The sequence below is a fragment of the Candida albicans genome, chromosome 2, assembly GCF_000182965.3.
Source record: "Candida albicans SC5314 chromosome 2, complete sequence".
NCBI classification, from domain to species: Eukaryota; Fungi; Ascomycota; class Pichiomycetes; order Serinales; family Debaryomycetaceae; genus Candida; species Candida albicans.
In genome coordinates, this window is record NC_032090.1 from 784,123 (window position 1) to 798,515 (window position 14,393).

General features: G+C 31.8%; 5 protein-coding genes and 2 non-coding genes across 7 annotated transcripts; 5 read left to right on the top strand and 2 right to left on the bottom strand. All coding sequences in view use genetic code 12, as the record gives it.

The window, feature by feature from the left end:
- Window positions 1-1,746: 1,746 nt before the first annotated feature.
- Window positions 1,747-4,293, top strand: CAALFM_C203710WA (uncharacterized protein; the record flags this gene model as incomplete). The annotated part of the gene is made up of 1 exon (XM_715880.2): window positions 1,747-4,293. One exon carries the CDS (start codon window positions 1,747-1,749, stop codon window positions 4,291-4,293), a length of 2,547 nt encoding a protein of 848 aa, XP_720973.2.
- Window positions 4,294-5,377: 1,084 nt separating this feature from the next.
- Window positions 5,378-5,701, top strand: PGA16 (Pga16p; the record flags this gene model as incomplete). Its single annotated transcript, XM_715879.1, has 1 exon — window positions 5,378-5,701. The coding sequence occupies one exon, from the start codon at window positions 5,378-5,380 to the stop codon at window positions 5,699-5,701; it is 324 nt and encodes a 107-aa protein (XP_720972.1).
- Window positions 5,702-6,024: 323 nt separating this feature from the next.
- Window positions 6,025-6,097, top strand: tR(UCU)2. Its single transcript has one exon. It is a non-coding gene; the product is annotated as a tRNA-Arg (tRNA).
- Window positions 6,098-6,103: 6 nt separating this feature from the next.
- Window positions 6,104-6,191, top strand: tF(GAA)2. The gene is given in 2 exon segments: window positions 6,104-6,140; window positions 6,156-6,191. It is a non-coding gene; the product is annotated as a tRNA-Phe (tRNA).
- Window positions 6,192-6,840: 649 nt separating this feature from the next.
- YIM1 (Yim1p) lies at window positions 6,841-7,929 on the top strand (the record flags this gene model as incomplete). The annotated part of the gene is made up of 1 exon (XM_715878.1): window positions 6,841-7,929. One exon carries the CDS (start codon window positions 6,841-6,843, stop codon window positions 7,927-7,929), a length of 1,089 nt encoding a protein of 362 aa, XP_720971.1.
- A 223-nt stretch (window positions 7,930-8,152) lies between these two features.
- CAALFM_C203760CA (protein kinase) lies at window positions 8,153-11,041 on the bottom strand (the record flags this gene model as incomplete). Its single annotated transcript, XM_715877.2, has 1 exon — window positions 8,153-11,041. The coding sequence occupies one exon, from the start codon at window positions 11,039-11,041 to the stop codon at window positions 8,153-8,155; it is 2,889 nt and encodes a 962-aa protein (XP_720970.2).
- Window positions 11,042-11,489: 448 nt separating this feature from the next.
- Window positions 11,490-13,961, bottom strand: STE11 (mitogen-activated protein kinase kinase kinase; the record flags this gene model as incomplete). The annotated part of the gene is made up of 1 exon (XM_715875.2): window positions 11,490-13,961. The coding sequence occupies one exon, from the start codon at window positions 13,959-13,961 to the stop codon at window positions 11,490-11,492; it is 2,472 nt and encodes an 823-aa protein (XP_720968.2).
- Between the last annotated feature and the right edge of the window lie 432 nt (window positions 13,962-14,393).

Below are 14,393 nucleotides of genomic sequence, written 5' to 3' on the forward strand. Positions count from 1 at the left end.
AAAAAACAAAAAAAAACACGAAAAGGTTGCTACTGCTCCAAAGGCCGGAATTATCACTTCTGTGATAGTTGTAAGATATATTCAACAATAACCAAAATCTACATAGTATTGTTGAACCTCTATTGTTTACTCCAATGTCACACAAACCCTTAACTGATATTGTTAAACTTCTTTTTTTTTGATTAAGCAGTGACAAACAATAGAGTCCCCTATAAATTAGCTTTTGTCACAATTAAACATGCTTGTTTGCTTTAATTGAAGTGATTCGACCCCTGACTTCCAGGGTCAAAGGGGATGTGAGGTATGACTTCGTCTATGATCGATCTGGCCATATCTAAAAGCAGCAATAACGACAGTAAAATAAGGCTGACACATACATTTTCCATAAATAGTGTCGAATCTAGTCCATAAACGACTCTGGAAACAATTTGTTTTCTTACAGAATTTCCTTAGTTTTTCTTTTGTGTGTGATTTTATTTCTTGGCAAACTTTTGGAGAGATGTGTTTGTTTGCGTAGGATTAATTAATATTGATAAATTTATCCCTTGTTTCTAAACATGACAGGGATAAAACAAATTGTACACCTCAGTTGAAACAAATATTGGATTAAGATGTGAGGGCTACTATTGGATAGCTATTGTTAGTAAACTTACCCCTAACTGAATTAATACGAAAAAAAATAAGGAACCACTTGAAGGATCTGACCAATGAAAATAAATGAGAAGAGAGAGAAAAAAAAACGAAACGACAAAGAGTGGAATTGAATTAATTAGATTAGACCACACGAAAAAAAGTACTAATAATAAATCATGTTAATTGTTGATCGATTTAAATTTGCAATAGAATTAAATTAACACGTCAAAGGTAAGCACAGTATACAAATAAGCAAATTCCAACCGGATTCGTAGTAATTATATTTTTATTGGAACTAGAACTGGTGCCAATTCCGTCATTCTCGTCATACTTTCTAATTTCCACTCGCCCCACTACTTACTCCTTTCTAAATAATCTGCATATACTTTTAGTTTCAAGAGTTTTTGCATTTTGTGTTTTGTGTTTTAATTTTTTGCCTTGTTGTTTTTTGTGTGATTTCAATTGTGTTTGTGTGAAGAAATAAAAAAAAAAGAACAGATTTTCTCAATTCCAATTCTAATCTACGAACTAAAGTAATTTATTGTATTGCTTTATATATATATATATGTGTGAATGTCTCTTCCTGAATTTTTCTGGGGGTTTTCAAGTATTCATTTATTCTACAAAAACTACTTATTAGTTATTTCCAATCCATATTGATTTATATTTTATACTTTTTACAAAGGGATTTTTAGGGTTTATTATCTTTTCCAGTCGTTTAAAATCACTAATACAGACAAAATAACCTTTTAGAGTTTTGAGAGATCTTGAATTAAAGTTTTTTGTTTCTTCGTTTTTCACTTTAGTTAATTTTAGTTTGGTTTGGTTTGGTTTGGTTCATTTTTCAATTTTCAATTTTCCAGTTTACAAATTATTATTTATATTCAAAGTGTTTAAACAATTATTATAATTAAAATATTATTATAATTGAAAGAAATAGACAACCATAATCCACAAACAAATCAAAACAAACAAACAAACAAACAAACAAGTTTTACAGATTCATTTTTTTTATTTTTGACAACACTTATTTGTTTTCTATTGAATTTGGCAACACTGTTCCCAATATATATATAATCAACACCATACACTCATACCACGATATACTACAAAATGCCAAGACTAAAGCGAGCATTATTATCACCAAAATTGTTTGTTAAATCTATACTATTGTTCACCATCGTTTATACAATATACCTATCCACTTCAACCACTACATCAGTGTATCTAAGCACCACTCAATCCAAACTAAATATATATACAAACCAACTATATCAAAAGATTAATCTTCAATTCAATCAATGGTATTATAATATCTTAGTTTATGATTATAATTTGTTTTCTGATTCAAATTTCCAACAACAATTAACAATAATTAAATCCGAGAAATTACAAGATGAAAATCATAAAATAGATCTTTGGAATCTCGACGATAGTTTTAATTTACCCGTATCAGTGAAAGTACCAAATTATTTATTATCTCCCTCATCGTCGTCGTCATCAAGTACTGACAAGAAACCTTTGATTCAACCATTTGATCCTCGATTAACATTATCAGTATACTATAATTATATCGAAACAAATAAAGACAACGGTAATGATTTAAAATTACCATTCCATTGGTCTGATTGGGTTGATTTCTCCAAGTTGCACAAGTATATTCTCAACCCATCAAAAACTGACCTTTGTTCCAGTTTATTTGATATATCCAACAATGACAAATTAAATAAAGATTCTGAAATCAAAAGTGTTGATCAATATTGTCAATTTATAGGTAACGCTAATAATGGAAATGAAAATAAAGCTACAAACATGTTGGGATATAAGATTTTTGCTCCAGCACAAGCTCAAACAGGTGCTAATCATGAATTAATTGGTAAATCATACCTTTACACTCAAGCACCATCACCGAAAAGATTGATTTTTTTAACAAATACCAATGGAAATTACCAATTTGATGTTGATAACTATAATGTGAACAATATTAGTAATTCAATTTTATATAATGAGAAATTGACATCAAACTTAGCATCAAAAGTTAACAAGGAAAATGAACAATCATCAACTTTAAATGTATTGTCAAGTTATATTTCCTTGATTAAGAATTCTCCACCCTCATTATTACCAACAAAACAACAAAACAATCCCAAGGACAATGAAATTGATAGCCATATAATTGAGATTCCTGAAGAATATTTCATTAATGATCCACAATCAATCATTAACCAACTTGAATCATCAAATTCACAATTATCAAACTCTGAAAAAGACTTTTTGAGTTCAATAAAATATAGTGTTGATTGTAAAGATCCACCAAAATATTTTTATGAAGCCAAATATGTCAAGGCAATGAAAGAAAATTGGAGTGGTGAACATTATGATTGGAGATTTTACAATGGGCTTACAATTCACAATGCTCAACAGCAATCAATTATATTACATAGATTATTAAAGAACTATTTAAAATTCACTCAATCAAATAATTTAATTACCTGGATTGCTCATGGTTCATTATTGTCATGGTATTGGAATGGGATTAATTTCCCCTGGGACACTGATATTGATGTTCAAATGCCAATTCATGAATTATATCAATTAGCAAGATTTTATAATCAGTCTTTAGTGGTGGAGAATGCTGGGACTAAACGTCTTGGTAATAGTGATAAAACCGAAGAATTTGAATTTGATGGTATGGGACGTTATTTTATTGATGTGGGATCTTCAGTTACTCATCGTACCAAGGGGAATGGTAATAACAACATTGATGCTCGTTTTATTGATATTGATACTGGCTTATACATTGATATCACTGGGTTAGCCTTGACCAATGAAGAATCTCCAGATAGATATAATGATTTCTTGACTATTGATCAAAATACTGACGCGGGGAAACAAAAATTTGATCAGTTGAAACAAAATCAAAAAGATGGTGATAAAAATAATAACTACTCGCTCAAGAATCAACAATTAAAACTTTATAATTGTCGAAATAACCATTTTAGTTCTTATAATGAATTATCACCATTAATTCAAACCGTGGTGGAAAATCAACCAGGTTATATCCCGAAAAATTTCATGTATATTCTCAATGATGAATATAATTTGAAATCTTTAGCTAAAAAAAATCATCGTGATTTCACTTATTTCAATAATTTCAATCTTTGGTTAAATACTAAAGATGTATCAAAATATTTAGCGCATAAACATTCACCCAATGAAAATTCACCTGATGGGAGTAATCAAGCTTACAGTTTAATCAAATTTAATAAATTACTGAAATCAGACCATATTAATTTATTAAAATATAATCCAATAATGATGAAAGAATATTTGGAAACAATGAATTTTACAAATTATCACAATTTAGAACTAAGTCAATTGTTAAAAATTAGTAATTATAATCATAATCATAACAATGCCCAAACTAATGTATCAAATATTGGCATTTATAGAGAAAGTTATGATTTATTCAATCATTATCGAAATAATTATAAATTAGGGTATAGTTTACGTCCTGATCATTTTATAAATTTTATTATTCATGATAATTCTCGATGGGATTATCAATTACAAGTTGATGATTTGATAAAACTACAAAAACAATTAGAAAATGACTCACAACAACAACAAGAACAGCACCATGAACAACAACAAGGTTAATTTTACCTATCTAGACGTTTAGGTATATTCACACACACATATATATATATAAATAGCATTAGATTATTGCTACATAATGGCAAATACACCCTCACTTTGTACAATAGATAATATTATTTCTGATTTAGTTATATACATTGTAGTATTTGGTCATACTTTTTATTAACTCGTTGGTAATCAGTTAAATAACTCACATCTAGATTTATGAAGATTAAACTTTGAACAATGCTCAGGGTTCAGCAATATAATAATAACTTACATATGTATGTATGTATGTGTGTGGTTATGTGTTAATGCGTGCCTGCGTGCGTGCGTCTTACCATCTTGTGTTCATTCTAGAATGTGAGAACAATAGAACAAATTTATCTCTATTGTTATTGTTGCAAAAAAAAAATGCCGTTTTTAGCCGAATGTGTGACATGTAAGAAGACCAACTCTTTCGAAAATTCAATGTGGAGTTTAAAAAAAACTTTCTCTATTAATAGAAATTGATGGATAATATTAGTTGCTTTTATTTGTTGAGATTATTTGTTTGGGTATTGATTGTAGTATCGCATTTGGAATTGTTTATACATTTTTTGCTTGTGCTTTGCAGCTAAAAAACAATAAAAAAAAAATCAACAAGTAGTTCCTAAAATATTGACAGTAATGAATTCACCAATTGTACAGTCTACCAATAGTGATATAGTATCATAACGTATTATTACGCTAAAAGAAAGTAAAAGGCATATCAATATTTATCCAGGGATAAATTTAAAAGGGTTTTTTTTTCACATATTCATACTTACATTCACACTATTAAACAATCAACATTTTTAGGAAACAATAAGATAAAGTATGTCTTATTTGTTCCTATTTTTTTTTCAACTCCCTATTAATAAATAATGCATTCCCCCCATTTACTCTTTGACCTTTTTATTTTCAAAAAAAAAATAAAACTATCTTTGAAACACTCTTAACCCTTTTTCTTTTCACTTTTAGAAACAACTTTCAATTTTCAAATAATCAACTTTTGTTGTTATAACCACTACTAAACTACTACTACAGTATTAAAGATCAACAAAGTAACAATTTTATATAAAAAATGAGGGTTTTCCAAATTGTATACATTTTAATAATTTCCAATTTGATTTATGCTACAAGTGGTGGTGGCACAAGTAGTCATCATCACAAGAATGATAACAATATTGCTGATAATACAAACAATAACAACAACAATAATAATAATAATAATAATAATAATATCACTAATGCTACAACTACAAGAACAGTCACTACTTCAACTAAAACTAAAACTCATACTGGAGGTGGTGTTGCTGCAATGGGTGGTATTTTAGGACAAAATGGGTGGTTTTATGGAGATGCTGGGTTAATGGCAGCAATATTTGGTGCTATGCTTTTGTTGTGAGAAATTAGTGTGAACTGTTCTACAATACTAATTTGTGGGTCGTTGATTTGTTGTTTGATTTGTATCTCTTGGCTCAATCTCTGCTTGTTTGTTTTGATATTATGTTTTCTTTTAAAATATGATTGTGTTTAATTTTTAGTATAATTTACAAATTACTATTGTTGTTTCACTTGTAGCATTTTCTACCATTAATAAGTAATGTAGTAAGGTTTTATTTCCTAACTGATAGTTAATCTTCTACATTAACAATAATTTCGTTTCAAAAGAAAAACATTCAAGTTTAGCTAGTATATCAATGCACGCTTTTTGATCTGCTACCAAATGCCTGCGTGGCGAAATGGTTATCGCTTTTGACTTCTAATCAAAGGATTCCGGGTTCGAATCCCGGCGTGGGTTTCTGTTGCAGCTTTAGCTCATCTGGGAGAGCGTCAGACTGAAGAATTTCAAACCTGAAATCTGGAGGTACTGTGTTCGAGCCACAGAAGCTGCAATATTTTTTTTGGCAATCAAATATTGCTACAGGATGAACTATGGTCAATTGTTACTATATGGAATGTAGTTCGGAAAATGTATATAAACCACTGAACTAATTTTGTGTGGCAGAAAAACGTTTTTTTTCCTTCGGTGAAAGTCATTTTCACATTTCACATTTCTTAAAACTAGTTGGCTATCCTTACACAATTTTTTTGTATGTCTTGACAACAGTTCAATTAGAATATTTCTGATTTACTACTGGATTAGAAGTTGAATGTTTAGCCAAAATCGAACAGCAAAGCCCACAAAATACATGCAATAGAAGAAGGAAAACAGAGTTGATTTAATTATCCGTAATTTACACAAAGACTCGAAAACTACGAATGGAATGATTAATCCGTCACTAACAACATTTTAGAAGAATTTAATTTTGAAAATTTCAGTCATCGCAAAAATAATACGTTAAGTCCGCTTTTCGTAATTGTGATAAGAAATAATTAGTAAGCTAAAATGAAACTTTGAATGCTTAATTTACAATTGTAAACATATATATAACCCTGTTTTTTCGAGAAAGAAAAAAAAAACACTGAATAACTTTCACCCCCTTTTTTTCTTTCTTCTTCACTTTCTTCAACCCCTACACTCAATCGCCACACATAACAGAAATGACTTTAACGACTCCCGAATTAAATTTCAAAGCTTATACTTATAAAAACAGCAGTACTCCTGTTCAATTGACTGATAAATCAATTAAATTAGTCAAAGATCCCTCAAATCCTGACTCCTATGTTGCCCCACCAGGTAAAATCTTGCTTAAAATTAACTATACTTCATTAAACCCAGTTGATGTTAAATTACACCATCTTGCCACTAGTTTAGTTTCATTATTAGTCAACAACAACAATGGATTTGGTAGAGATTTCAGTGGTGAAGTTCTTTCTATTGGTGATAATGTGAAAACTAATGTTAAAGTTGGTGATTTGGTTCAAGGGATTTATCATAAAGTTTATTCCCAAGGTACTGCATCACAGTATCTTTTAGTTGATCCAAATGAAGTTGATATGATTGCCAAACCAGATAATATTTCTTTGGCTGAAGCTTCCAGTTGGCCAACTGTGTTTGGAACTGCTTTATTAATGTCCAAAGATTTAAAATATAAAGATAGTAAAGTTTTAGTTATTGGTGGAGGTACTTCAGTCGGGAGATATCTTGTTCAACTTGCTAAACAAGGTGGTGCTAAAGAAGTTGTTGTTACTTGTTCACCAAGAACTGAAGATGTTATTAAATCCTTGGGGGCTGATACTATTATTGATTACACTAAACATAAAAACATTCTTTATCCTGTTTTAGAATCAGTTAAATCAACTGGGAAATTTGATTATATATTGGATTCTTATGGAGGTCACGAGTTATTCCCAGAAATTAATAATATTTTGACTGAAAAAATCGGTCGTTATTATAGTATTGTTGGTGATTATCCAGGATCTAGCTTTTATAATTTGATTTCAACTGTATCAAAAGTTGCATGGAGACAACTTCTTGGTGCTCTTGGATTGTTATCATTCAATTATAAATTTATAATGTTAGATAATTTCAAAGAAAGTATGCAAGAAGCAAGAGATTTGATCGGTAGTGGCAACTTGAAAATCTTTGTTGATAGCATTTACCCATTTAATCAATTGGATCAAGCCATCGAGAAGTTAGATTCTGGTAAAGCTGCCGGTAAAGTTGTTATTGAAGTTGCTAAAGAATAAATTTAGGTAGGTTATAGATTATTTGGAAACGTGTCCTCCTTGCTTTTTTTACTCATAGTAGATACAAGTTATATACCTATTCTTATAAAGTGATGTTTAGATACAAGAAATTTATTATTGTAGTATTTTGTACATTTCGGACTTGAGAAGCTCAAATTACAGATCTCTATCCAATTCAAAAATCAAACATTAATTACCTTGGAGTAAAACACATTACATATGTCTATATACTACTAAATGTACAAATTTGGTCATTAATCATTTCCATATCCCATCGCTTCGTTATATCTGGTTCTAAACAACCAATTACAATGTCATATAACCACTCAAATTCTCGTTTATCTTTATACTTGCACCATTCATTTTCTAACTTTATTAAATCGTTTTGTCTATTCATATCAATTAATGAATTTGAATTAAGAAGCTCATTAGTCCAACTAGAACCGTTATTATCAGTTGAGTCGGAATTTTGTTGTTGATTTTGTTGCTTCTGTTTAGCATCTTCTTTTAACACCCACTCTAATAAACATGCCTTGCGTAAATCCAATTTATTGAATTTACCTGAGGCAATTATTGCTCTCAATCTGGGTTCATAATGATGTTGAAATGGCAATCTTCCAACAATCATTGCATACATCAATACACCAAATGCCCATACATCAGCACTAGGACCCAAAGGTGGCGGAGAAGGTTGTAAAATTTCCGGTGATGCATAAGGTAATGATCCAATATGAGAATGAGGCAAACCCGAATCAATGCCATGTTCTTCTTTACCGTCATTACACACCTGTTGATATCTTGAAAACATTGGTTTATCGTTGTTGCCACCGTTATCATTTTTGTTTGTGATATCAAAATAGCCATCAGATGGCGAATGTCCGTTTTCTGAAACAACTGGAGTCAAATGAATTGATTGCATTGAAGGGCCATGAGCTCGGAAAAAATTTGCTAGTCCAACCCGTGAATCATCTCTTATATCAAAATCTAATTTGCGAGAACTTGGTGAATCACCGCCAAAATACGGTTTCCGAAATTCAATATTGGAAGATCTGCTTCTCATCATAAGTGTATCTTCAAGATCGCCATCAATCGATAGTTTATTGTTGCCCTTGTAGTGAATGTGTCTTTTCGATGATTTGCGACTAATTCTTGAACTATAAACTCTCGACATTCCAAAATCACATAAAATCATTTTACAGTTACCTTTTTCTCTTTCCACTAAAACATTCTCTAATTTAAGATCTCCATGTACTATCCCCTTTTCTTCGTGCATATAGAGCAATGCTTGAACTATTTGACGAGCACATTCAATCACTTTTAAAAGTCTATGACGTTGCTCTTCAAACAGGTATTCTAACGGTCCACAAATGAGATTAACTCTAGCGTTGAATTGTCCCCAGGAATCAACAACTTCAAATAAAGTTCCCCCATTTATTCTGTTCATGATACAAAAAATCGCATCTTCAGTTTCATAGTAGTCTATTAGTGGCAATATATTATCATGGTGCAATTGTTTCCATATCTGAATTTCTTTTTTGAAAACTTCTAAAACTCGAGGATTTTTGCTCTTCATGGAACCAGTTAAATCAGTTTTGGAATTCAAATTACCACTAGAATGGTTCCCAATTCCTGGCCCTCCATCAAAGTCACGAGTTGACTTTACAATCTTTATAGCTCGTATGGTTCCATCTTGCTGGTCAGTACACTCTCTGATTGTCCCCCATGCACCGAACCCTATTACTTTACCCAATTCGTGACCCAAAACAATAGCACCTTTTTCATCAACATTGTACTTTGGTTTCATTGCTTCTTGGAGTTTCTTGAAATCAGTAGTCGAAGTTCTTGCCAACAATCTTCCGGCAAGTGTATTGAGACTCCCCACACGATTTCGACGAGATAAACTACTACTTGCAGATGCTATACCAGTACCACTACTACTCCCTTTCAATGTCTTAGCAGAACCCACTGAGGAACCAAGATAGTTCTTAGCAAACAATGAAAACTGCGAATAATCAATTGATTCGGAAAATGATTTTACCAATTTCTTACGTTGAGAATATGGCATATCATTGAAATTGGGCGGCAAACTATTTATGATTAGTTCGTAATTGACCTCGCCAGTGATCGGGTCGATCGCTGATTTTTGTTTCTTTCTTGCTTTTGAAGTTTCTGCCATAGAACTAGCAGAAGTTTCACGCTTGACAGAACCAGGGCTAGAACCTAATCCTGATGATGATCGAGAAAAATTGTCTTTTGTTAACAGTACTATATCATTGTCCTCGTCGTTGTTATTATTACTATTGTAAGCATTTTTTTGTTGTTTAGTTTTCATAAATTCATGCAATTTAGAGTAAGATAAATTTCTTTGTTGATCAGTTGAAGTTTTGATAGGCTGTGGGGCCACTTTGGAATGCAATAGATTTAAATCAAGGTATGACCCATCTCGACTTCTTGGTGTGTTTGAATGTGTGGTATACAAACTCACATTTGTAGTGTTTCGTGTCAAATCCAAATTAGAATTAGAATTGCTGTTCCATTTGGAAACAAGACTCGAAAAATCTAATCCCGGTATAAACTCTTCGTATCCCGTTTCATCTTTATAGCCTACATTGCTATCGTGAGATCTTGCATGTAACTGGTTGTTATTAAAATTGTTGTTGTTGTTGTTGTTACTGTCATTGATGTTGTTGGTGATGTGGTTGTTGCCATTAGTTCTACCTACTTCACTGGAATTATTAAAATCATTGATATTAGTAAATGTATTTCTTGAACCCATGTGTTCGTGCTTAACTTGATGAGGTCGGATTTTACCATCAGCAAATATTCTATGTCCAGTTTCAGGGTCAAAATTGTTCTTCTCTGTTTCCGAGTATCGTCGAGAAAATGTATAATTTGGAGGAAATCCTTCTAGTTGTTGCTGGTCTTGTTGTTGATTCTTTGAACTGTGTCGAATTTTTAGATAATTAGGGTTCAATTGAGATGGTTCATCTTTGTCATTGTTGTCTATATCCAATGGGGCTGATGAATTTGTGGTTGACCCTATTTCAAATTTGGAATCTGCAAGTAGGTTCACTGTAGATACCTTTGGTTTTGATTTCAAGGGAATATCCATAATAATTGATCTTCATATAGAAAAAAGCTGAATATTGGTTGTAAAAAAAACAAATTTAGGGAGTAAATTTCCAATCAGAAAAAAATACGCAAATAACTTCAAAAAAAAACAAAGAAAAGAAACAAGACAACTCAAATATCCAGAGAATGAGAAAGAAAGGGAGTGGGAAGAGGAACAAAAAAAAAATAACAATGTGTGTGTGTGTGTGTCCGTGATGAATAAATGAAGATTCAAAAAGCTTAGCCCTCCCTCCCACTGCTTCCCCACCAAATATATGCAACACCCCACTCACACACACACCAAATAAAAAAAGGCTGACTAGAATAAAATGAACAAAAAGACACACACACACAAGTAAATTACAACAACAATAATTAAAAACATTGCTCTAGATTGTTCCTACTACGTCATACAACAATCACGTGGTACAGTATAACTTTATATTTTATCATTGTTTCGACATAATTAATGGATTTAAAAATTGTTCTGCTAATAATTCAATTGCATCTGGTCTCATTTCAAAATTAATCTCAAATGTTTTCTTTAGAAATTCTTTGGCTTCATTAGTACACCATTCAGGAATTTGCGGGGTAATATGATTACCAATCTTAAATAATGCTTGCATTTGACTCAAATCTGGGAATGGATGTCTACCAGTAAACATTTCCACAATCAAACATCCAACTGACCAAATATCCGCTTTTTTAGTATATGTAGTTTGCTTAACCACTTCAGGTGCCATCCAGAATACTGATCCTTGTAAAGATGCTCTTTTACCTGTTTTTTTGAAATCTTCATCTTCTTCATCAATGGCACTGACTTTTTTACTAATACCAAAATCACCAATTTTGACAGTACCTTTGATATCAATCAATATGTTGGCACCTTTAATATCTCGATGAATAATATCTTCACCATGCAAATAACTTAACCCAATCAATACTTGTCGAACAAAATTTCTTATCAATGGCTCTTCAAATGGCCCATATGAATTCAACATCGATTGAACTGAACCTCCGGGCACATATTCTAAAAATATATTTAAAAAATTCTCATCGGTTGTAGATCCAAAATAGCGAACTATATTTTCATGATTCAATTCCTTTAATAACATCATTTCTCGTTGTTGTTCTTGCATGGAGTTTTGGATGTTTTCAGTATCACTATTATTCCCATTCTCATTGACTAACGGGATTTGTTTTACTGCCATCAACTCCCCTGTAAATGGATTCATCCCCAAATACACTGTACCAAAACTACCAGAACCAATTCTAGCCCCCTTTAACCAATTTTCAGGCGGACCATTCTCCCCAGAACTAGAACTCAATCCGGCATAGTCAGAAATACCAAATTCTCCATCTTCCTCACCATCTTCACCCTCTGAGTCAGATGGATTCAATAATTCAATTGTAGAATGGCGATCATGAGCAGGGTTGTCGTTATAATTTGGAGATATAGAAATCCTATGCAATGCAGTTCCCCCACTTAATGATTTTGACGATATTATGGATCTCGAATCATGATTATTTAATGGTTGTACTGGCTGATTTGAAAATGACGTTGAAGGTTTATTAAATACAGAAAATGTATCGTTTGAATTCACTACTTCATCAATAGCAGTAATACTATTCACCATCACATCCCCAATGGTTCGTTGTGCTCTTCTTAACCCACCACTACCACCTCCGCTAGTATTAAATACCCCACTTTGTTGTTCACCAGAAGAAATGGACATTGTACGATTTGAAGGAAAACCGGTTGAATTACTCAAAATAGATTGTCTCTTGTTGAGAGAATATACGCTTGAAGAAAATGCCCCAGCTGGTAAATTAAATCTTCGAGATAATCTAACACTATGTCTAACAGAGTTTCTAACGGTTTGTTCCAAATCTTTTTGTCTTGTGTCAGGGAAATACTCTGCTAAATTCGATGAAATCAATTCACTAGGAGGTCTTTGTCCAAAGAAATTTCTCAAGGTCGATCTATGTGCTTGAACATCTTTGGTATGAAGTTGATTAACTTCTTCTTGCAATTCAGCTTTAGATCCAGAAACTTGCTTTTTATATTTTGACATAATTTTTTTCGATGTTTCAATGGCTGCTGGCGTAGGAGGTTCATTTTTAGGTACCAACATTATACGATATTTCTCCAACCGTTCTGGTGAATAACAAATGGTAACTAATTCAACATCGTATAATAAAGTAATAGTAGGTTCGGTTTTCCCATATAATACATTTTCAACACCGTGTGGAACTGAATGGACATAAGTATCAAATTGAATTTCATCAGGCTTGAACCCTAATTTCTTCAAAACTCTCCTTTTAATTGCTTGGGCATTAAAACAACCAGTGGCATTTACACGTTTAGTTGATCCATCTTGTAAAATGAACGTAATGGTCTTACTGGAATCTTTACTGGAAGCACTATTACCGACAACGTTTCCAGAGCTACTATTGATGGTATTACCATTTATATTGTTAGTGCTGGAATTCATGCTACTAATAGGCAAATTATTACTGGAGTTATTTTGACTTAGTTGGGTTAATGTTCCTTCGTTACTGTTGGATACATCTAACAAGCTATTATTATTGTTATTCAAGTTTGTCAAAGATCCACTTGGTTGAGGATTTAAATTTAACAATTGATATATTTCGTCAACACTTATTAGTTCCTTCAAATTTTCAGCCTTCAAATTGGATATAGCAATTTCTAATCTTAACCGGTCTCCTAATTTTGAAATACCCAATTCCTTTAATGAACCTGTGTCTAATTCCGGTAGTAAATCCATAGTAATTCCATTTTCAATAAACTTGGAATAGTGGTGTTGGCAATTTGCCTTGGCTAACCAATGTTTTAATTCCTTTGCATCATTTCGATCTATTCGGGTTATGTTTTCTGTAGAATCATTAATCTCTGTCATGACTGTTTGTTAGATTTGAGTACCATATACACACGAACTAATGTATTAGGTTTTCTATATGATCTTTAAACTTAATTTGAATCAAATCTTAAAAAAAAGAATACCATGAAAGAACAGAAACCTAGACGACTTTTGTTGTTGTTTGTATGAATATGAATAGACGGGATTTGAAGAGAGCCCATGTCACAATATTTTTTTTCCCTCACACTTTCTCACTCTTTTTTTTTCCTTTTCCTCAAATATCTATTGTCCTTCTTTTTTTTTTGTACAACTTTTCGTGGTGGTGTATTATTCAGATAAGTTTCGGAATTGAATGTTGAATGACAGTCTATCATTTCTTAAACTAAAGATACTTTAACCGAGCTTAACAATAAGTAACAATCAAAAAAAGCTTTGAATTAATTTATATTGACTATAACTACCTAGTAACAA